This window comes from Bactrocera oleae, chromosome 6 (assembly GCF_042242935.1).
Source record: "Bactrocera oleae isolate idBacOlea1 chromosome 6, idBacOlea1, whole genome shotgun sequence".
In the NCBI taxonomy this organism is placed as follows: domain Eukaryota; kingdom Metazoa; phylum Arthropoda; class Insecta; order Diptera; family Tephritidae; genus Bactrocera; species Bactrocera oleae.
The window spans coordinates 71,073,558-71,097,909 of record NC_091540.1 but is presented as its reverse complement, the minus strand read 5'-3'; the positions used below and the strand labels follow the sequence as shown (position 1 = coordinate 71,097,909).

Sequence of the window (24,352 nt, the reverse complement as noted above, 5' to 3'; positions counted from 1 at the left end):
TCTTCGATGCATGAGTTATTGATTTTCTCGTGCAATTAAAATTTCAAATGCACGAGCCACTCTAATTGACGAGAGTTGAGCTATGAGCAGCGAGTGACCCAGTTTGTAGAGTGCATGTTCAGGATAATTAAAAATATTTCTTTTGTATGAAATGTTTATATTTTTATTTTACAGTATGTTCTTTTTTCATTAATTCGCTATTGACTGGCAGCAAACTGATATTATGGTAAACAAATCGATGTAGTGATGTCTTTGTCAGATATAGTGATTATGGAGCATTCATACACATACATTTAACTGGAACAATAACACCCTCTTACTTCAGTAAATTCATAGCAGTTCTAATAAAAAAATTATACCAAATAACTCGAGCCTTTGCTAACACTTGATGTGATATATTAGAATTATAGTTACTCTGCTCACTAATGCAATAATCGGAAGTGGGAATTTAAGCAGAACCTGTGACCAATACGTTGTACAATGATGTTTTTGTTTTTGGAATAGTGCATATAAGAAAGAGGACATTATTTGGATGCAATGAGTCTATCAACAAATGTTGCGTATACGCCCTGTATGTGCCTCAAAGGTTTTTCTTACAGTGCGCGCAAGAAATTAAAGATTAAACGCAGCTTTTAGTGGCACGTATTCCAAATTTAATATACATGACCCAGTCCGTTTATTAGTTCAATGGCATGTATTGTAGTTTACAGGAAGGTTTGTGCAACCATAAAAATCCATCCATGTTTTTGAAAGTTGTTGAATTTTTACCTAAAAACTTTGACCATGGTGCTAAAAAGAGCCAACATTTTAATGGAAACGAATTGCTCAGGCGTATGAAAGCAATCAACTAAAATTTAACATGAAGCCGACTTAGCTCAAATTAACAAAAAAAAATATTTAAATTTTTTGTGAATACATATGAAATGCGATTGAATAAACTATTCATCACACATGACACCACACAAGTCTTTGATCCCAGTGTGATATGTCCATATGTTAAAATTTGTATTTACACACACACTTAGAGTGTGTTCCACTTTAATTTAAATTGAAGCATATTATATATTTTAATCCATATGAATTTCAAATCCAGAAATACAAAATTATCATGTTATCATATATAATTGCAACAAACTTTCGTCAATGGAATTACATATGTCAACCAAAATTTGACTTAGCATTAAGCAGAGTTTCCGTTTGAGCAATTTTAGCTTCATCGCAATTTGCGCTTAGCCATTCACAAAAACATTACCACGAGTGCATTACATTTAAGCACTGATGTGTGCACACTTAATCAAAAAGCCAACAAAGCATCAATTAAATCCAAATAAATAACACCAGCAACGACGGCAACAGAAGCCCCGCTTCCAACCAAATTAAATATAGATGAGGGAATCACAATAGCGAATGCAGAAGAGGTTACGCAGAGTCATGCAAAAACAGACAAACCCAAAAACACACACAAACACAAGTGTGTATGTATCTGTGAGTATATGTGAGCTCATGAAAATGTGATGCTGGAACATAATTTAGTTTATTGATCGCCGGTCGGAATTCAAGACATTCGTACATACTAACTTCGTGATACGTGCGAAAATTCGCCAACAGAATAAGCGGGAGTCACGACCTTCTTGACTAATAAATATTTTAGCGCTCTGAAACACTGTTCTTCGTGCTGGCGTGAATTTTTATAACAAGAGATGAGTTTTTGCAGGTTGGTTAAGGTTTTTAGTGTCTCCGGATGATAGCCCGATTAAAATATCATGTACAGCTATTTTTGCCATTTTAGTAAATGGTGGTGCTATGACCCCTACACCCCTTGACTAAAACACAAAACATCCTATGTGTTAGGAAATTTTTACTATCATTTTCGGTTTTAGCAATTCAGAATTAGCAAGAAAGCTTTATGCTATAGTAGTCCGATATAGGTGGTTTCGACAAATAAACAGCTTCTTAGATTGAAAAGCGCGTGTGTTAAGTTTCAGATCGGTATCTCAAAAATTGAGGTCCTAGTCCGAAATGGTTAAATCGACTCAGCTCGTCATGCTGATTTATATATATGTATTTTATAGAGTCTCTGGCGCTTCGTTCTGGGTGTTACATATTTCGTGGCAAATTAATTTACTCTGTGCAGGGATAAAGAGCACTTTTGCATTAATTAAATCAGTCTAATCGTAATTTTCACGGTCTAGGCGGTGACTTCAGGTTAGAGTTAGTGCTTTAATTCGATGGTTATTGAAATTGTATTAACTTGTGTGAAAGTAAATATATTTAGATTGAACCACCGCTATTTGGAAATACTGAAACCTCGGGCTTTCCAAATTTCTCACTGAAACTGATGAATGCTTAACATAAGTCCAAACTTGGCAGCGCTTATCGGTGAACATCATACAAATCCACTCTACCAACACCACAAACAACTTGCACCATGAAAAACCGACTCAACCACAATGGCCCACCATGCCACGCAATGAATCAAATAGTCACACAGCAAGTGCCATCGGTCCAAACAAATGCCGTGAGCACACACAAATATTGTGAGAAGCGCCAAAAGTCAGCAGCTTCCAATAAATGCATAAGAATCTCTACTTTGTCGACTTTGCTGGCGAAGAAGCAAGCAGAAGAGGTTAGCTAAGAAAAATTACATTCAGCGTGGTTGAAAATGGCTGCCATTTATTTTCGGAATTCATAACGAAAACTGTGTTCATTTATGTGAGTGCCTGCGCCTGCCACTTCTACAATTCCTCAGAGTGAGCGTCTTCAATGCCACTATCTACGGCATCGACGGCTCGAGGCGTAAAGACTGAGAAATGACAGCGCCTGTATGCAACGGCCTTAACATTTCACCAACTTTCTTGAGTTGGCAGCGGAAAGGCACGCCGCACCATCCCCTCCCCCTTGGGTGCACGCGAGTATTGGCGCATATCACACATTCATAAGTCTCCAGCCTCAAGAATTTTTCAATCAACACACTCAACGACTGACAGCCAACAATCCATTGCCAATAACATCGAGTTTGCCCAGGGGGCTATGCAATAGAGCTGTCGAGCTGAAAAGCTGCAGCGACTGGCGGAAGTTGGCGAGGCAGTGCATTGAACTGACAAATATGCGGGCTCACGCACATAAACATATATATGAACTATATATGGTAATGTGTATGATGGGCTTATGGCAACCGAGCGCTCGGAAGACACTGGCAAAGAATTACTATGTATATATAAAACATCTGTAGATTTCTTATAAGCATAAAATCCTGCGCTTTCCTGTCTCTCTCCTAACATATAGCTAGCGGCCTACGAGTGACGACATAATGCAACCGCCAGCATCATAAATGCCTAACGGTTTTTGCTTCCGCGAATTTTGCACTTTTAATCCATAAGTCGGTTTTGCGAACACAAACAATCTTTACAACAACACGAATACAATACGGCACTACAGAAAACTATCAACCAAGATGACAGCAGCAGCAACAACAACAAATCCAAATTAAAGACGCTAACGAAAGCCGGAAAGTGACAAATACCGCCGGGCGGGGTATGAAACGTGCGGTATTTGTGCTTCCTTCCACCTCCACACCAACATTGTGTGTTTAGTTTTTATTTATTAACCATCAAGAAATTGCTAGCAGCCACAATCTGGTGGCAACGCTTACTATTCACCACAGTGCGGAGCGTGAAACGTGAAATAGCAGTGATGGCAGTGATGGCAGCGCGCCAAGAGGCCAGAAAGCGAAGCTAAGAAAACGCTAGCTTTCGAAGATAACCTCTTGACGGCATACAAACAAATATGTGCACACATACATTTGCACTTATTATTATACACACACATACAAACGAAAACACACACACACAGAAACGCTTGCATACAAAACTTTCCAGCAGAGCAGTGATGTGCTGCTCCCGTTCATTACACTGCCTCTCTCTTCTCTATTCTTCTGTCGCTTTGTGTCCTGCTGGCATTGTCGGTGGAATCTGAGTTTGTCTTTTAAATTAACATTGTGTAATTTAGTTGAAAATGTAAGTGTTTTATGCTAATAAGGCGAGATTCCCACAATCACAGCTAAGAAATGTGCCTGATGGGGAATTTGGTTCAGCAAGTCAAGGCGATGATGCTTACTTGTGCACGATGTTATGAGCATGTTTTCGCATGTCATTTACTTTCATTTCATTGCTTTGACAAATTGCAATGACTAGTGTAAATATTTCCCATTCTCCTTTTATCCTCTTTTGTATATAATTTGCATGTGAAAGATTTGCCACAATGAGATGATTTATTATTATTACTATTATGCTTCGACTAAATAAGTGCGGTTGTAAGTAGTGATTTGCCTGAAGCAAATTGTGTGCTCTTGAAGTGTTCTGCCAACTTTTTTTTTGTAGAGAAAAAGTAGTTTTGCACAGTTAGCCAATTTATAAATAGAAAATATTTTCTATGCACACAAAGTTCGAAATTCGTTAATTCTCTCTCTGGTAAATAAAATTCCTTTAGGGTATTGTCATATGTCCAAGATTTTTGTTTATGTCAGTATGGTTTGAAATTCACTGGACTCACTTAAATAAAAGATAGAATTTCATGCTGTTGTTGTTATTGTAGTAGCAGAAAACATTCCTGAAGTAATTTCGTGGAATGCTACCGAGTTGACAGTCCTTGGTCGGATAAAAATCCGGGTCCGTTCCGGTTACGTAGCGTGGACTGTCGTGAAAAGGAAGAACGTCTTGCTCAAAATCATCCCTGCTTCTAAACTAGTTTGACTTGATGAATTTCGCATTTGAAAGATGTTACCTTGTAATTGTGTCTGATGGTCTGCATGTTTAATTTCTGGATCCATTTAATATATCATTGATAAGTACCTTAGTACTTTTCCGTAAGGTACTGTGGAGTTTCGAATTCCATTATGTGTCATAAAGACTGAGTAGACTGAACTCAATATCAAAACCAAATAGATAACTTTTTTTCTAGATTCAATCTCCATGTGTCTGTTAATTTGTGTTTGTGTTTAGCAACAGTTTGTTTTTCCGTTTTAGTTCAGAAAAACTTCGAAAATCAAAAGAGCACGAATCAATTAATGGCAATCAATTTCACTTCCTGCTTGACTCTATTCGATAGTTCAGTGTATGGCTTACCATTATATTACATTGTAAGTAGCCTTTCTCCCGCAATCCCTTTAAACAAACCATATTCCGTGTATTTGTGTTGGGAAGCTCATAAAATTAACTGCTGCCCTTTATGTAATTTACACTCACTCATAACTAATTTTTTGTGTATTTCATAATTTATGTCAAAAAAATGGCAAATATACAAGCAATTAACCCATTGCCTTCGGCCAAAGTATGCTTTATGCCAAAATTACAAGCACACTCTCACTAATCAAACCCATTTGCAAGTCACAAGCATTTCAGCCGTACTGCGAGAGACACAAATGCTTCAATGTGTGTTTGCACGTGTGTGCGAAACAAGCTTTGTGTTTTTCGGTTTACGTGCTGGAAATGCTTTGCATACATGAAGCGTCTGCCGACAAGTACGAGTACAAGCTCCCTGAGATACTTTTGCTTGAATGCAAATACTTCTTCACGAGCTTTTACATATGTATGTACGAGTGTATTTGTATTTGCTCTTCAGTGAACGCTACCATGCAGAAAGTATAGCTGTCACGAGCATATATTTCAATGCTGTGGCGAGTTCTTTTAATTTAATATAAAAGCTATTCCTCTAAAACCTCTTCAATACACACAACATTAGTAGAAAGTAATTAAAACATATAAACGATTATATTTTCATAGCAATATGTGAACTTCGCGAGAATTTGTGCAGGTATTTCTTCGAATGGAATTGTGAAATTCAAATTCACTATTAACAAACCAGTTTCAAGCGAGCAAATTTCTCTGCTGGGCTCATGTTCGCAGATTGGAATTGCTAGGCGTGCTTTCCTCATTGTTGATTCCGTTGCAAACACAAGCACCAAAAACACTTGTTGTATGCATACATTAACACACATGGACTCGCATACTTGTACACATGTACTACATGGTTCTATGTACTCCAATAAGTGGTGCTTGTAAATTTTGCAAATTTGGTAATATGAACTTCGCACTGTATTATTAATATGAAAGCAATTTCTATTTAATCCATGTTGCATTTTTTAACACTTTTTAGTCAAAATCATGAAAGTCTTTTAAGAGATAGTTATAATTTCAGGAACATACGTAGTATTATTAAAAAGTGTTTAGACGATTGTGATTATATAAAAACCTGCTACGAATTGTTACATCCATCAATTAAGCAATATCCTTAAGTATGCATTACATTAGTTTATGAGTTTAAAGAGACAGCGGCTCTGTGAAGATATACATTAAAATATTTTAATTTTTCAGATACTTTACTACAGTTCATGGTAGAGTCATGGGTGCATAAGTTTCTTGATAGTTGTCTCCATTCAATTTCGTAGTCGTCGTTGTAATTGATTTCTATTTAAATGCTTAATTTGTGGATTGTTTTCCGGGTGCTTGGTAGTGTTTAAAAAAAAACAGATTTATTGTTACTATTTCGTTAGCAGTTAAATGATTCTAACTCGAAATAAAGATGAGCATTTGAAATGCGGCTTCATCACTTTTTTGGGAAGTCAATTTCATTTTTATATTGCTATATTTAAGTAGTATATATATCAGTATATATAAGCCAATTTTCAGGGTTTCAAAGTTCACAAACTAATAACTTCTGAAAATTAAAATACAAGTAGTTAGATCAATGTATGTGGATCATCCAAGGCAATGCTCTATAGTATAGAGTCTATAGCTTTTCGCCATTGTTAATAACCTTCACTTAAACAAAATATGATCTAGATAATTTTTCTCTTAATATTAATGGCTTAATGTTGTTGCAATTCATTTAGTGGCGCTAAAGCAGCCTTATAAGCTTTGTATGTTGTCATCCCAAGCATAAATACTCGTTTACCCAGGCACTAGTGCGTATGAGTAATATATAGCGTACTGGCAAAATAGTCGCCTAGCGCCTGCTATTATTACACCATAAACTACAATTTTCTCTAGCATATTTTCAATATTTCCAATATCCCATAATATCAATTAAAAAAATTAAAGACAACGTTGTTGTAATATTTATATTTAATATTTTAATTTCTATAATGTAGACATTTAAGAAAACAGCGACTGCTTGCTGAAATTAATGTATCGTCGACTATATGTAGTTTTTTATAAGCTACTAGAGCAACAACAATTTATATAGCAAACCGAGCTGCTGATTGAAGTTCCTGCGTTACGTTTAGGCTGAATAAATCATCCATGCCAATAGCTAGCTTCAACACTATTTAGACTTAAAACTTACCACTCTTGCTAAAAAAACAACACGAACTTTTTTAGCTTATTCCCTCACAGTTCTATCGCTTAGGTATCTTAACAATGCAGATATTTTTATTTCAATGATAAATGCACACTAAGTATTCCACCCAAATGTGTATGTATACATATTATATAATAATCAATAAATACCTATATACCCCCGATAAATCATGATATTTCTTATTATCTAAAGGACTAATTAATATTCGCACTAATGGAAAGCATAAGAATTTATATGAAATAAAACGGTAATTCTATTGTCCAATCACGGTATATATGTACATATATACACAAAATATATAGCTAAAATTTCATTTGTTTTCCCGCTAAAAACTTTGGGATACAAAACAAAAACGGGGTTACCACTTCACGAAAAAGTGGGTACTTACAAGGAGATTTATTCAGTACTGCAAAAAAGAAAAAAATTAAGCTAAAGCAATCATTGCACTCCATAAAGCTAAATTTCTCAATATCTCATACAAGTCAGATAAATAGATAACACTAGATACATAGATACATATGTACATATAGGCTAAAGCCAGTCAAGGGATTCACAAAGCAATGGAAAAGAACTACAATACACTAATCAAAAGCATATTTGGTTATGAAATTTAACATTGATAATTAAGGGTTAATTAAAGACTTTTTAAATGGATATTAGACATTAAAATATTGAGTTTTTAGGATTTTGAATATATATGATTAGTATATAAGAATGTACAATATAATTGAATATATGTATATTATATAAAATATGTATATGAGTATTATATGGCTGGTCTAAATATATAATTAAATAAATAATTTGTCTATAAAAAGCTAAAAATAATAACAGCAATAACATTTTGTCTATGCATGTCGATACAGGGTGCTTCATTTATAGTTTTTTGTATACTCGTGCGAATTTATGAATCCAATTTAGCACTCACCCACACGCCGTACTAAAATGTGTAATTCCAATACATGCATAAAAACATTAACGAATCATTCATCAAACATCGCATAATTTGCGTCATCATTGATTCCGATGATGTTTAGAGAAATGATGAATGTTTGAAAATCGCACATAAATATTCATGATTTTTTAATGCAGGCATTTTTTGCGAATATTTGTCATAATTATTCCAATTTGCGGTTTTTGAGCATTCGACAACGCCATTCGCACGCGTCGTTCCATCATCAAAAGAAAAGTGGTAAAAAAATAAAAAATGGAAAATACAAAAGGAGCATTTCAATTAATTTCGCACAGCCTCATGCACCAGATGTACAATACAAAAGGCAGCTAGAACAACAATTACGCACACACATCAAAAACGATTCACATACTCAATGGGCATACAACTACACCTGTGAATACATGGTTTGTAGGTAGACACTTACTAACACTCGTGCACATGCAAACAGACGAGGAAGGGAGGACAAACAAACGCACAACAAACAATGTTATGGCGTTACAAATCGACAAAAGTGAATTATATGGGAATAAAAAGGCAAAAGTACACTATCAGCTAAAGAAATGCGCAGAGACAAACACACTCACATATATTCATATATATGGCTGTGTGTATAGAAATACTCGTATACTCATGTGTGCCTGCGCGCGTCAATGCACACACTATTTCACTATTTACAGCAGCAGCATCACCGTTATATGCATGAGCACACAAAGCGCCAACAATACAGCCACCTCCACTGCCGCCTTCGGCGCCGTCATCGTCATCGCCAACCAACACTTTTACCATTATCTACGTTTTACTCTCCGCTTAGTCACCTTGGCGGATGCCGCCTTGAAGTCATGTGCGTATGCTCAACTGCTGTACGCAAATAAGCACTTTAGGGTGATCAAAACATGCTAAAAATTGGAGGATAAGCTCCGAAATGTAATACAAGACGATATCGTTGAAAGTTGGTGGAATCTGGAGTCCTGGTATCTGTCTTTATTAATTAGATGTTAGACCTGTTGCATTTTTTTTTAGAGAAAGATAAACATTCTATCTTTCTTAAATATTTTGCGTAGATAGAATGAGTAAAGAAACGCCACGAGATGTTGTCGTGAAATTTCTCTTGTAAAGAGTATCTCCATACTCGTTTGCAAAACTAAGCCCATAAATGGGGCATTATATACATACTTGTACATATGTCTGCGGTCTAATCTTAAGTATGTTTTATTTCTCCAACAAGTGAATTTTTTTGCATAATTGCCTACACAATCTGAGCACACCCTAATGTACGTACCTCCTATTGAAAATATTTCTGTATTTACAAACAGTTAGTGGCTATAAACCGCGAAGAAGCATGCCGCGCATTTCAAGGATGTGCTAACGAAGAGCATAAAAAACTCGTACAAACAATCGAGTGGAATACTTGTACAACCGCAGCCACAGACATAGCCACAGAAACAAGACCATGGAGAAATATTTCAATTAATTCTCCGCGAATGTACAGCCATAAGACAGCATATTGTGGAGAGCCTTGGAAGTGCATGCATGTACACACACATATATTATATATGGAAAGGTGACCAGTAAAGCAAAGTTTCCTTTCGGCTTCTATTTTTCCACTTTAAAAATTCAGTCAAAATTAACAAATTTAACTTTCGACGAGCCACGACTCAAATAAACCTTAGATCAAGATTTTTAAAATATAGAGAGATTTGGTGAGCTTTCAGCAGACGCCCTATCTTGGAACAAGCGACACACCACATAAGTTTGTTATCTTAACTAAATTAGTTCTAGCCTCATAAACTTGTCATTTGAGTCGGAATCCACTCCGTAATAAGAAAATTCAACATTTTCAAGATACGGGTTTGGGCTTACGTTGCTGGAATTTACTTTGCTTCTTAGTTGGCCTTTCAACTCCGACTACATCGGATAAGTAAAGGAGTACAACTTTGGTGTCGGATATGTCGTGGCAGAAAGACTTTGTTCAGTTTTGACTAAGCAAAAACCAATTTTACGGAATTTTTCATCTTGTTTCTATCTTGTCGACCGGTAGCTGTAAGTGCAAGTAAAAAATTAGTCGCTCTTACATACCAACATGCAACAGTAGATACAAACATCTGATTGTAAAACTCAAGTGTCACCGCTGAAACAGTAACCAAAACATGTCGGCGGATATGAAACTGTGTCAACTTTTCAGCTCTACCATGTTTTGGCGGATGTAGAGAGGATGAGCTGGGACAACAGGACACACAACAATCAGGTGGCAGCTGGCAGGTGGCAAGAGACGTGTGTGAAGGCAAACGGGCCGATCGGCTAAGCCAACTCGATAGCGAGAGATAGAAGGTGTAAGGCGTGCTAAACGGTAACGAGGATTGTGATGAAATGTGTAGCGTTGTTGGGCTCGATGGACGTAACAAACGAGGCGCAAGAAGAGCTTTCAATGTGATAAAGTGATGTCGGTGCTGGTGACGATGGTGACGAGACAAGATGCCAGTGAAAAATTGTTCAAAGCAGATGGAAGCGTGCGTGTAAATGAATAGTTAGTTTGGAGCTCAACAGTCGCCAGAGCTGATGGATGACGTTTGGCGTTGGACTGGGAGCTGAACGTTGTGCACTGAGCATCTGCGCTGACAGGTGGACTACTGTATAGATAGACACACACGGAAGGAATAACGGTATGAGGGAATGAAAGACCGGTTGGTACAAAGCTTATTTACTACACTTACAACATGCTTTCTACATGCATACATACATATGTGCTTAGAGTGATGACTAGCGGGTGATAGGTGAGGGTAAGTCTATGACAGCATGCTCGACTTGAATGACACACTTACTTTTCATTATACGATTTCGGTATTCGTCGTCGCGTTGCATGGTTACACTGCCGCCGCCGTTTGAAACCATTGAGCTAACTTGTTCCATAGGTACTATATCCTGTGAAAGAGACAAGAATAAACAACAACAAAATCAATTAAAGTCATGGCAGCACATTAATCAACAGAACTTTCGATAACAATTCGAGTATCATGGTATTTTAATTGATTGGAAATCAATTAACTCTTCAACGACTTGGATTCTTAAGTACATATACACATATTTAAACAAATTTAAGTGATTTTTTACATCCGATATAGTGTGTGTGTCCCAAGTTAAGGATTTTTAATTAAATGCAGTTTGTTTGACTTTTCGCCGTCTTAAACGTTTAAGTAAGCAGTAGGTGATTGACCTTAGCGTTGCAACATTTCCTTTCTTAAGGGTATATATAATGCGAAAGTTCCGACCAAATGAGAATTAGAAATTTCAGAGTGTGAAATTTAAGATATTACAACAGCGAAAAGCTTGCCATTTTATCAGATCATACAAAATTTATTGGATGGGATAATTATCTCACTTACCGGTACCAAAATCCTAGTGCCTACCGTCGGTTGATAAGATTCTTTAGCATGAAAACGCTCTGATATTTTACTTTAATTTAGAGGCGTCAAAGCTAACTACTTGCAAGTTTAACAGTATTTGCCAAGAGAACACTTTGTAACAAAAATTTCCTTATAATTTTATTTTTTGTCCTAACCGGTATTTAAATCTCTAGTTCACGCTCAATACACGTTATCAAAATTGTGATGTTCACTGAATAACATCTGGTAATACCTACCATATAAATATAAAATTAGCGGATCATATTTTTTTGCCGTCTAAGTTTTTGTATGAGTAAGTTAATCTATCAGCTTTTTAAGCAAACTAATCAAGATGAAGAAACACTCAATAACATTTTCTATCTTATCAGGAACTAGTTTCTATCATTAACCATCGCACAAACGCAGCATGCTCTCAGGCACAAAAGAGCATAAGCCTCGAAATGGCAAATGTGTCATGGCTTCAAGCAAAACGTTGTTGTGATAAGCTCAACTGATTGCCTAAAAAAGGCTCCCAAGCGAGTGAGTTTCTAAAAAAATCTTTACTGCCATTTTTAATTTATTTCATTTTTATTTTTTGTTTGTTTTCCCCTTTTGTTATGTGAGCCTGTGGTCTCTTGCTTTCCACAACCTCAAGCTCTCAATTAAAAGTTAAATAGGGAGAATTAATAAAAAGCACTTGTATCGCAGTGCCCACACTCTTCACGGCAGTGTCTATATAAATATGCAAAATTACACAAATTTTGTTTACAAACACCACAAAAGCGAACCGCCAGCAAAAGTCCTTGAAAAGTCTTTATCGCGGCGACCCACAAGGTACTTTAATTATTTAATAATGCCTAACTCACTTTCTTATAAGCCCTCATCGTTGACATTTCCTCAAGCTCGAGCACATAGACATTGCGTCTCTTCGGCATTGTCCACTATGCCGTCGTGTAAGCGGCAGGCGACTGCTCTCCCGTACCGACCTGAGCTTTTCACGCGCACAAAATCTTAGCAAAATGTTAATAATATTAAACGTGTCAATTAATTAACTGTAAAATCATGCGAACACACACTTTCAATGGAATTCATTCGGCATTAAGACGCCAACGGCGCAATTTCACTAAACCGAGTGATTATTATTAGCTCGTGAGCATTATAGGGCTGGTGTGCGAGTACAAATAAGGAGAGGTTGTTGTTATTTCCTATTTCCGTCACTCACTGCGCAGACAATGATTATATTAGTGCTTGTGTCCTTCTACGACTAAAATTCATTAGTATGTTAACCCAGCATACGTTGTTAAAAGCACCCTCTATACATTCAGTTACATGTAGCTTGTGCTCAGCGCGCAACTGAGAGAATACTAGACTGTAATCTGAAAACCAGACACTTGAAACTTTTTGCTGAAAAAGTTATATATATTTATATTTTTTCTTAGCAGAAATGTTTGAGACTTTCAGTTCTATAAATCATAAAACCTTTGAAACATTCATTTGAATTTAATTTGTAATTGAAGAAATAATATTTTCAGCAATGATCTGCAGTTTTAGATTAGACTGAGTTATGCGAAATGCGCTGCGACCCGTGGTCTATTGTGCCCTCTCCTGTTATTACAACACTTCGTTTAACCCAGCTATAGCTCAGTTGCCTAGTAAAGCCCTTGGGATAAGTGTTGTAATATGTCCTCTCGTCGAAATTGCCAGAATGCCTGACTACTTCTCCTTGCGATTTCGGGGCAATCCAGGAGTATGTGCTCTGTTGATCTTGACTTGTTTAAAATCCCACAAGCTATCTTTGTTTGTCTCTGGGAAGAGCGATTAGTTTCTTGAATCGTTATGTATCATACCTTCCTGACGAAGCCCAAGCATCTGTAGCCGTACTGCACATGACATCATATAATGTTCAATAGCAAACGCGGTCCCATGATACATCAATTTTGGACCAAACTGAAACCAGTTCCTGAACAAGTTAAAAATCATTTTATCATATATTTCGTGTGTAGGCAATTTCCATGCAATTTTGTGGTCGATTGTCTTTGGCGTCATAAGTGCCCATACATATACATACGTACATACATATATGCCCGTCACTATGACATTTGCCATTTCATTGTTTAATATTTACAAAACACACACACACAAGTACAAATATTAGTATTTTAGCTTCGACTGTGACATGTAACTCACTCAACGGGACTTTGTGTGTACATGTATATGCTAGAGTTTTGCTAAGACTCAAGGTCTCCATGGGCAGGGTGCCCAGCATGTCGTATACGTAATTATTGTGATTATGCATTGAATTTTGATGCCCCCCAAAGATATGTCAAATGGATAAACAAAACGTTATTTCTATGTAAACGCTGAGACACACATACCATATGTGTGTGTCTGTATCTGTAATTAATTGTGAATCTAATGAGTTTTTCTAAATATAATATGTACTAAATATAGATTTTTATAGGCTTCTACACATATACTTTTTTTTCTGAATGGTCTGCAGGAAATAAGTGAGAAATTTATAAACCTGTTGAATTATTTGTTGCAATCAATAGCAATTGCAGCTTACAGCAGGCTTAAGACAAAAGCCTATTTGATATAAAGTTTTTATAAATAGTTTCGGTCCTTATCAATAAATTATTGTTAATTATTGTTTTTTTTTTTAGTTTAGGAATTGAACTTAACCCTTAACACACAGGTTTTCAAGTAAGTCATTTAAAAAAACGAGTTTGATATGAAATTCCTTATTATACATTCGCAACATGTTGCGACAGAGTATAATGGTTTTGTTCCCCAAACGGTTGTTCGAAAACAAATTGGGACAGATATTATATTATATATATACTTATTTTCATTTACGATCAAAATAATGAGGCAAGTTAAAATCCGGGTGACGGTCTGTCTCTCTGTCTGTCGCGACAAATATCCTAACAAATACATCAAAAGCTTTAGTTTTACAGAAAGATGGTACTTATAGAACTCAAAAGAAACGGTGTAAAAATTAAACGGGCGTAGCCCCGCCCAACTTTTGATGAATACCTATATCACAGGAACTACTCCATCCATTTCTATTCCATGTTACATTGTGAAAATGATCGTAACCGGACTAAAACCACGCCCACTCCCCACATCTTACAAATTTTAAATTCGATATGATTCCTTCACTTTACATTATATAAATAAAGTACCAATTATTATATCGGAATAAATTTTTGCATAAAGAGCTCCTTTAGCGTATGCCGCTTCTCGTCTAAAAATTGTCGAAATCGGATCATAACTTCCCAAGCCCCAGAAACCGAATATTTGGACGCTAGTGCCTATGGCTGACTTTTTATCAAAAATACCGGTCAATCTGTGAGATTTCATATTGAAATTCAGAGAAAATCTATCCCTAATAATAATATGCCCATGTATGGAAAATAATTAAAATCGAGTCAATTGTTTCCCTAGCCCCCACATAATACATAAATAAATCAAATAAACTTTCGAACTTATGGTTGACTTTATACCATACTATGTATATATATATCGGTAAATACTTGAGTTATCTTAATGAAATTGAAAGAGCATCTTTTTATAACAATCATATGTCGTGACGCCAAAAATGGATATAATCGGGTCAATACCCCTAGCTCATGTTTTGAAAAAATTCATTACATGGAAGTTCGGTGTGATTATTACCCTATTTCGCACATTTCGTAACGTAAGATGGTGAAAGCAAATGCTTCCACCAAGTTACTGCCTAGATTGAAGTAATTGTGGAAAAAAGTTAAAAAAAAATACCAGAAATAGTTCCCTTTTAATCAGTCGAGGAATTATAAGAAAAACCGACACAATTGTATCGACTAATAGGTAATTAATTTTTTTTCCGTAATAAATATATAATTTCGCGTTCATATTCCAGATAATTAAATATTTTCTTATTCTTCGCTTCCAAACTAATTGCAAAATTAGGGACACGAGGGTTGTCTGCCTTAAACTTTATCTTAATTCGGCCACTTGTGAATCCAGTTTTCCAATTAATTATTCTTAATATAATCGAATTTTATAATACAATATTTCCAAAAAAAATTAAAAATAAATTAACTATTCACTTTCAGCTTTCAGCCTATTGGAACCAAGCTCTTTAAATATTTATTTATTCCACCACGTGTGTTTTCGGCTGCCCAAAGTAAACATCAGCGGTTTCGTTCGCAATGACAGTTTGCATCGATTCAATGACATTTACGGCGCTTTCCTTTGTGAACGCCGCCATTATGGGCGTGTAAAAGTTTTTCAACAAATTGAAAGTTTACACTTTAACCACCACAGCCAAAACCGACCAGACACCACAGACACCGAGGTACACACTGACACATACACAATCAACTGACAACAGCGAGCCAAAGCTAGGCGACGGAAAAGCAACAGAAGACTGGTGACACTGCCAGCAACCACTCCCATGAGACACACACACACACGCACTTACATGAAGCGAATTTAAATTTAAAATTTATTCGCACATCATGAAGCAAACAAGCGTGCAACGAAATGGCATATGAATTTTTAATTTTCATCGATCATCAAATACTAACCGCAATTGACACGCATACATACATATATAATATACTATATACTTATTTGTTTGCATGAGCCACACACGCACACCGCAAAATTCCTCCGACCTTACAATTTTCTAATAAAAATAGAATAAGAACACCTTACCTTTTGTGCACCAGGCTTTTGCACTTTCTCACCGCTTTTCAGTTGGGTGCTTCTATAGCTTGGGCGCTTCTATAGCTTGCTTTTCGTTGCATCTGGTAATACTCTCAGTCATTATCCAGATAATAACGGTGTACTTAAAATAAATTGGAAATTCGTTGTTAATTGACAAATTGACTTCGGAAAATGGTTTTGAAAAATTGATGAATTGATGAAAGGTCGTGGTAATTGTGAGTTATGGTACAATCATAACTCATTTGACCTCATATAATGCATCGCAAATATCTAAGAGAAGACGAACGTAGTTGATGAGTGAAGATTCAAGAATAAGGGCATTTTACTTCTTATTCCTCCAAATGTCTAAAGAGATTCAGCACACAACAGCCAAATAATGTGAGAACCCCTATTTGTGCTAATTGATCCCGTAATATACTATCTTATCACACTTATTGGAAAACCTATATATAAGCAGATATAAAAATCGACACACATAAAGTAAGGCACTAACAACTCTCACTAGAATCTTTCGATAGTTCTAATAGTTTTCAGATTGTAAAATAAAAATGTATAGTACTCTGTAGAGCGAATTCTGCTTAGAAGGCTTTATAAATAAATCACCTCTATTTTTACCTCTCACTCGGAATGACTTAACGAGGAAACGGCATGCACATATTTGAGTACAAATCAGGTCTAAATCTGTGAATACTACAATTATTGTTGTTATTAATCATCTGCTACGTCCGTGCTTTGCACCACCGTCCCAAGCATCTTTCATTGCCAAATTGTGGTATTTACACAGAAAACATTTATCATTTTCGAAGCTCACGATTCAGTAAATCCAAATACAAACATAGTATATGCAAGTGTGTGTTCACAAAGCAACAATAGAACTATTTCGAATTTCATTCCCAATAATTTATCCAATGCCTCTGAGATTCATTAAACCAGTACACCGGGGACATCAAACAACAGTGTCAGTAGGAAGCGGAGCGGCCATCAATTGCATTTCAATTTCATTTCAATTTCATTTGGGTTTTGTAGGTTACATTGAGGTCACCCAGTTGAAAAGAACTCGAATCTCAACTAACTCGCCAACTCGGTTACTAAAAATTTTAATTGTCATGCAAACTGAATACTTGATTGCGGGTTTAGAAATAAACAGAGAAATATATATTATAAGCATATAAATATATATCGGTACACCGGAAAATACATAAACACCCGACAGGGAATTGAAAGCCACTCGAAGGTTATTCACGAAAATGCTTGACCTCAATTAAGTGAAGAATTAGTTAATTGCTCTCATTTAATATTTAGCTACAAACCCTTTTAAAATTTAAGCGATTCTTTTTTCTTTGATTTCGATTTTTTGTAATAATGGAAGATGCATTTTCATATTTCTTGTTAGTTTTAGAAACTCAAAAATATAAAAATATATTATGCATTTTTCATTACTTGTATATACAATTTTTTTAATGATACAAAATTTTCTTAGTGCGCCAAGTTGCCATCTTACTGGTACAATTAAGAGAAAATCAAATGGTTTATTTTTAAAAACTTCAATTCGGCGACATTGTACACATTATAAAAATTGCATAAAACCAAGTTGCCACCTATATAGAAAATAATAATTAAGTCAACAAATATGAAAACATTATTTTAAGAAAATAATTAATTAAAAATTAATAAAATATGACTAAATAGAGTTGCCAAACTCTTAAAATGTAAACTGTATATTGGCTTATAAATACATACTATATTCGATTTGGGTTGCCAAATAAATTAAATTAATTATCCTCTAATAAAAAACTCAACTCCAGTAGAATAATACGAGGGTTCCCTACATATATTTCGGGATTAGAGAACAAAAATTAATATTATGCAGGTTTCACTAAAGCCTATAGTTGGAGTGATCTACGATCTCGATAGAATTATCATACCAACGATATACACTGGTATTTGATGGAGCTTATTCGCCAAAAATTTAATTAAGTTCATCGAAACTGTTGCTGAGTTAATTTACGTCGAAAGTTGTAAAAAATAATTGCGCGAAAATTTTCGCGATTTAATTCAATTTTTTGGACGAGATGAATATTTTATGTTGCTGTAAATAGCACAAATATCGCTCGTATGGCAAAATGTTCTGAGTAGGTATAACATCAGAAATGTCAAACTTTACGATTTAGTTGTGAGTTGCCAGATTGCAACACTAGGATTTCCAAATCACAAATAATAAATTCAATTTATAATGAATAAATTTATTTTAAATTTGCTACTTAGTTTTTCATTTGAAAATATATTCTAAAAGGGTTGCCATATGCAAAAAATATAAAATTCATAAAATTAGCTCTGTTTCAAAATACTTAAGTGAGAAGAATACAAGTAAAAATTATTTTTGAAGATTGTTATTTGAACCAAAACGTTTATATTTAATAAATAAGAAAATTGAAATGGAAATTATGGGAGGATTTATTGGTGTTAAAAGTATATTTGTATTTATTTATAATGGCTGCTTTAATTAATTCAATTTTTTTGCAACACTTATCTGTTTTAAAATAAAATGAGCATGATTATTCTGTGTTAACTGCTTCAGTAATTTTTAATATAATTCAAGTTCTACTAAGCTATCTGTGTTTAAATATTTACAGATGCACATATTTTGCATCGGATAACTTCTTCTGATCCTGAAAGTGATCTGAGCATTCTGTTATTCCTGGTAGGAATTGGCCGAAAACAACTGGAACTCAATTAAAGTGGGAAACAAACAATGAAATCCTTTCATTTACATAAATGTAAATTTATTGCCTGCAAGCTGCACTTGACAGGACACTACCAAAGCCAAGCGCAACCGAACCAAACGGAGACAGCAGTGACATACATAACAACCTGCACTTGTGAAAAGGGCACAAAGGAAGTAGAAAAACATAAATAAATGACAACAAGCATATTGAGGCTGCAGGTTGATAAGATGATGACTGGCTGAAACGGGATGCAAGTGCCTGTGGGAGAGGGCGTGAAGACATAATATTTATGCATGTGCAGGGAATGCACAGAGACTCTTGCTGGATTAGCGTGGGTTGTAGGGGTCTGCACCTATGTAGGGCAACACGTTACGCTGAGCAAATACGCACAACAGCTGCTGGCACAATACTAAATGCGTCGAGCAAAACAGAAATTGCTGAGTACTCGAGACCTCGAGCGCTGGAGGATTTGAGCAATGCAATATAAAAGGGATAAGCATGTAATAGAGAAGTAAATAAATATTATAAATAAATATATGAAATATGTACATAGTATGCGTGCAATGTATAATATTTGCTAACAACTAAAAGTCGCGCGCCACAGCCTGGACTCAACACGAATCATGTTTTTATTTGTGTATGTAGTTACATAGTATGTATGCGGGTGTGTGCTACTCACCTCGTAACGTGTGTCGATTTCAGGCAATTTCTCCAGAAACTCTTCGACCATGATTCATTAAGACGTCCAGAGAAATTCCAGCTGCCCACCCACTTTTTCTGCTTTCTGTTTGCTTGAGATTTTTCTTGAGATCTTCTAAAGTGTCAAGGATTGTGAAATTATTATTGTCTCGACACGATTTGCAACATACACAGTTACTTTTTTATTCTACAGTCACTGAAATCCACCAATATTCATATTCAAAACGTTCGATGTTGTAACTGTAATTGAGTATTCCTAAATCTTGCACACTTTAACACTTGTTGAAGTTGATGAACGGATTAAAAGTGATTACATTGTTTGCAATACTTATTTGCTTGCCACAAACGCCCCGCCTCGCTCGCTGTCTGTTCGCTTCGCACTGCGCAATTCATGCAATTCGGCTTCTGGTACGAAGGTCTGCCTGCATCCACCGCTGCTGCACACGCACAACGACGTGCGATGAACTCGACCACGCCAACTAACCAGCTCACTAGCCACCACCACACGCACACAGCGCACCGCGTCTCACCATGCGGTCACCAGCCAACTCCACGGAACGACTTAATCTTACAAGAAGAATTATTTAAACCCAACGCTGACTGCTGCTGTGTGGAGTACGTTGCTTCGCTGCCATCTGCCGTAGACTCACTGAATCGCCGCCAAAAATTAAAGCCTCTTATACTAAAACGCACACATGCCTCGGCAAACTATGGACCAGTCAGCAGCTAAATCAAACCGAGCAGAAACAGTTATTAATCTAGTTGTGTTTGTATGTGTATGTGTGTGTGTGGGCGCAACACGCCAGATAGCAAATCACTTAGTTGAGAATAACACAGAACAGAACACAACACATCAGCCGAAAACTGAACTAAACTGAAACTGTAGTGTCACTAAAAGCGACCTCTGTCAGTGCACAAGTCGAACTGAGCATTCGACAAGGAGCCAGCTTGTCTATATGATAAAATCGAAAGGACACTCGCACAGCGTGTGGCGTGCGAAAGTTGCAAATGCTACCGTTGAGCATTATAGTTTGCATGTATATGCGCGGGTATGTATGCTTGTGTGTATTTATATGAGTATATTATGGCTGTTGGCATCAAACTGCCTACCGACCCTACAGCCGAGTTACTGTGGTGTTGAGGTGCCGAAGCGCCAAAGCACTCGAGTTGTTTGAGTCGTCGAGTCGAGAGTCGTGAAGTCAGAGATTGTCGCATCGATGGTAGCTGTTGATGATGGCTTGCTGGCTGCTGATGTGCACGAGTGGATGTTGGAGCAGAAGTAACGAGTAAACGAGCGTTGGGCGAGCAGTTGCAGCACCGTGGCGCGCATAATGAGCATAATGAACATAACTAGTGAGAGTGGCGAGTCAATGGCCGCAATAAAAATCAAACAAATAAGTGGAAAGGAGGAAACTAGCAAAAAATTCACTGCGATTCTGGAAAATATTCGAACAAATCCAATGGAGTCACCCTGTGCTGGTTTGTGATCCGCGCTTTAACTAATGGGAAATTACGGAAGGAATTCTAATGCTCTCCGAAAGTCCTTCCCCTTAACCCAGTAACAGAAATTCAGAACACATAGATAGTATAAGACCTTTACCACAAATTAAAAATTACCGGAAATTTATTTAGAAAAGAAGTGTGAAAAACCAGCACTTAAATATAATAAAATTTCCACCCAAGATTCACCCGACTTTATCGGTATTTGTGCCAAGTTCTAAGTACGAGAGATCTGTTTCTAAATGTTTGATTTTGAAAAAAGAAAAAATGGACATATAGTAAGTTAGAAAGTAAAAAATTGTGAATTAAATATTTAAAAATGTTACAAATTCAATTATAATTTAAAACTCTATTAATTACAGTTTTATTAACATAAGCAGGTAAGCGAATTAGATATGATGCTATGAAGTTTGATATTTTCTGCAAAAAACCTACCCTATGAACTCTCAAACCAAAGACTCTCTGTAAAGTCAGTATAAAGTTGTGTGTGTTTATAAAAAAATGCTTCCTTTAAAACTAACACGAACAGCATATTTGCTTCATCTACTTAGTCACACTGTTGTATTCAACAGCATAATTTCGTTTTTGCGATAACATAAGTGGCATTAACAGCATTTATACACTTAAGCATTAGATGTTACTAAAAGTTAGCTGCAAAGTGATGAACTGACCACTTACTTACATCGTTGGCAATCAGCGGCAAAGTCCAGTGAACAATACTCCAGCAGCCAACTTTAAAAATCACATAATTATGAAACGCAAAAGCACACTACTCGCTCTTCATCTCTCAGAGATTCTCTAACAGCTCCGCATCAGTTGCTCCACTTGTGTTAACCAATGGCAACAGTGCTTAGCCTAGCAGAGTGAATTTCATTGTGTGTACTCCACTGCGTATGTGTAACATTTAGCAGATAGGACAGCAGAGTGTTTTCCTTTTCACTTTTTTGAAGTTTCACAACTGCAACATCGGCAACAACATTAAGCCCGAAGCACTCAGCGACAGTAACTGTTTAATAACATTAAGTTGATTGTCAGTCAATGAGTGCATGCTCAGCGTTGCCAACGCAATAATGGCTGATGATACCGCTACTGTTGTCGCCGATGCTGCTGTTGCTGTTGCTGCTACTGTTACTGCTGTCGTACGCATTTTTCGTGTTGCTACTGCTACGTCATGTGCTCGTGCTTTCCACGCACACACATACTCGTAAACATATATGGCGTTGATACGGTTATGAATAGGTGTATTATACATACAAACAAAGCATGCCATTGCAGTTTACAAACACACAAACATACGGGCACATTTTGCATGGAAGCACGGCATATCCTTGCACCAAAAACCACGAGTGCCTCGCACAATGAAGCGCTGCGCATCACTCTGGCGGATATATTCTGTCAAACATAACCTATATGCAAGTACATACATCAATATGATGAGGTGTACTCGTGCGAAAATGTGTGCGACAGCTACATTCACTTAACAGCAGGTGTGCGCGCAATTCCACATCCACACACACACATATATATGTACGTTTTTAAGCCAGTGAGTGTGAACAATTTTCGTGCTTCGACGCAGGAACACAATCAAACTCAGGAAGCATAAAGAACGAAAAGAAATGGACATTTTTGAGACCGACAGCGAGAATTGCTTGGTACATTATTTGTTCATATGTAAATGTGTGTATATATGTACGTAAACCATTAAGTAGGTAACTTAAATGGTTACATTTATACATATAAATCAACAATAAAAGTGACAGCTTTAACCTAAACTTAAAACCCTCTGCGTAATTACGTATCCACACCACTTGACTCTCAGTAATCTCTGTCTCTAGATAAGTTATAAATAAGGAATTTAATACTCAATATTCTCTTTTACATTTTCACAAGAAATACCGCCAAGTTTTTTGAGGGCATGGCTACTAATTTTGGGTGATCGACGAGTTCAAATCTCCAACGATTCAATGGCTACTTATTTGATGAAAAAGCTCCATTCGAATCAACAGTTTAAGCAACTGAGTTAAAGCTCACCACTTTCTCTGGTATATTAGCATTTTTACAGCAAATAGAGCTATTAATTGACCGAAATCTTTCCTTTAATATAAAACAAAAATCTCTCAAGCGAGTAGTTCAAGCAGATAAATCTTAAAGTTTCAAAATTAATCATCTTAGCCGTCTTTGATACGATGTTGCGCTGCTCTCTTTTCCAATATGTTACATGTGAAAGCTCATTTATGTCTGTTGTTTGATCGATTCTCCACTTTCCAAGTTTTGACACATCGAACAAAGCTCTTATTTCACTTTCGATTAGTTTTGTAAATTGAAATTATTTCATGTTCACAAAACGCTACAAAAATCTGCTCTAGTTGCGTTTAGAAATCTCTAAAGTTGAGAGCCTAAACTAGGCTGCTTGGTGGACAGACGATGAGTGCTATAGGCAAGTCTCTGCAATCATGGAGTCTTTTGCGTGAAATTTAACTTTTCATCGTTTATATTTCCACCAGTATCGTTCGGCTTTGGTGTAGACTTATTCATAAATCACTAGACGATCTTGACGAACTTGAACAAGCTACAAAGGCATACTAATATAAACAATAGAATATTCGTACTTACTTTTGGCTTCAAGTTCCGTTAGAAAATTTTAAACAAACACGTTTAATAAATGATTTGGCCACTAGTTTCTTGAATTAGTTATTATACTTATTTACTTCTAACAGTATTTCGTTTTTGTTACGATATACAAAAAACTCTAGTGTCCACTTGCTTTACTCGGGCACCAAAGGAATACTAAATCAAAACGCGAATGGCAAAATTATATGTGTGGGAAAAATAAACATTTTCCACGTTACATTAACACGTCACCACTAGCCAAAGAAACCGTTGTGTCTCGTAGAAGTCCACAAGAACTTACACAAATACTCGCACCCTGCAGGAAAACTAACGGTTTTGTAATTAATAAACTACTTCAAGTTATTGGTGTAAGTAATTCTTACGAACGAGCAGATAATTGCTAAGCAGTAGGC

The 24,352-nt window shown here is 36.2% G+C and overlaps 1 protein-coding gene across 4 annotated transcripts in view; it reads right to left on the bottom strand.

Moving 5' to 3' along the window:
• The window catches only part of LOC106623754 (band 7 protein AGAP004871), an 82,984-nt gene extending 58,885 nt beyond the window's left edge, over positions 1-24,099 (bottom strand). The window contains exons 1-4 of one of the 4 annotated variants that reach the window (XM_036364522.2): positions 19,810-20,742; positions 16,393-16,525; positions 11,131-11,230; positions 8,285-8,296 (exon numbers count right to left, since the gene is read on the bottom strand). In XM_036364522.2, coding sequence (XP_036220415.1) covers positions 8,285-8,296; positions 11,131-11,218 — 100 coding nt within the window. In that variant the 5' untranslated portion in view covers positions 11,219-11,230; positions 16,393-16,525; positions 19,810-20,742. Of the gene's footprint in view, positions 1-7,744; positions 7,763-8,284; positions 8,297-11,130; positions 11,231-16,392; positions 16,526-19,809; positions 20,743-23,942 lie in introns of those variants that run through there. The other 3 variants (XM_036364523.2, XM_036364516.2, XM_036364520.2) reach the window with 3 other exon arrangements.
• Positions 24,100-24,352: the final 253 nt, after the last annotated feature.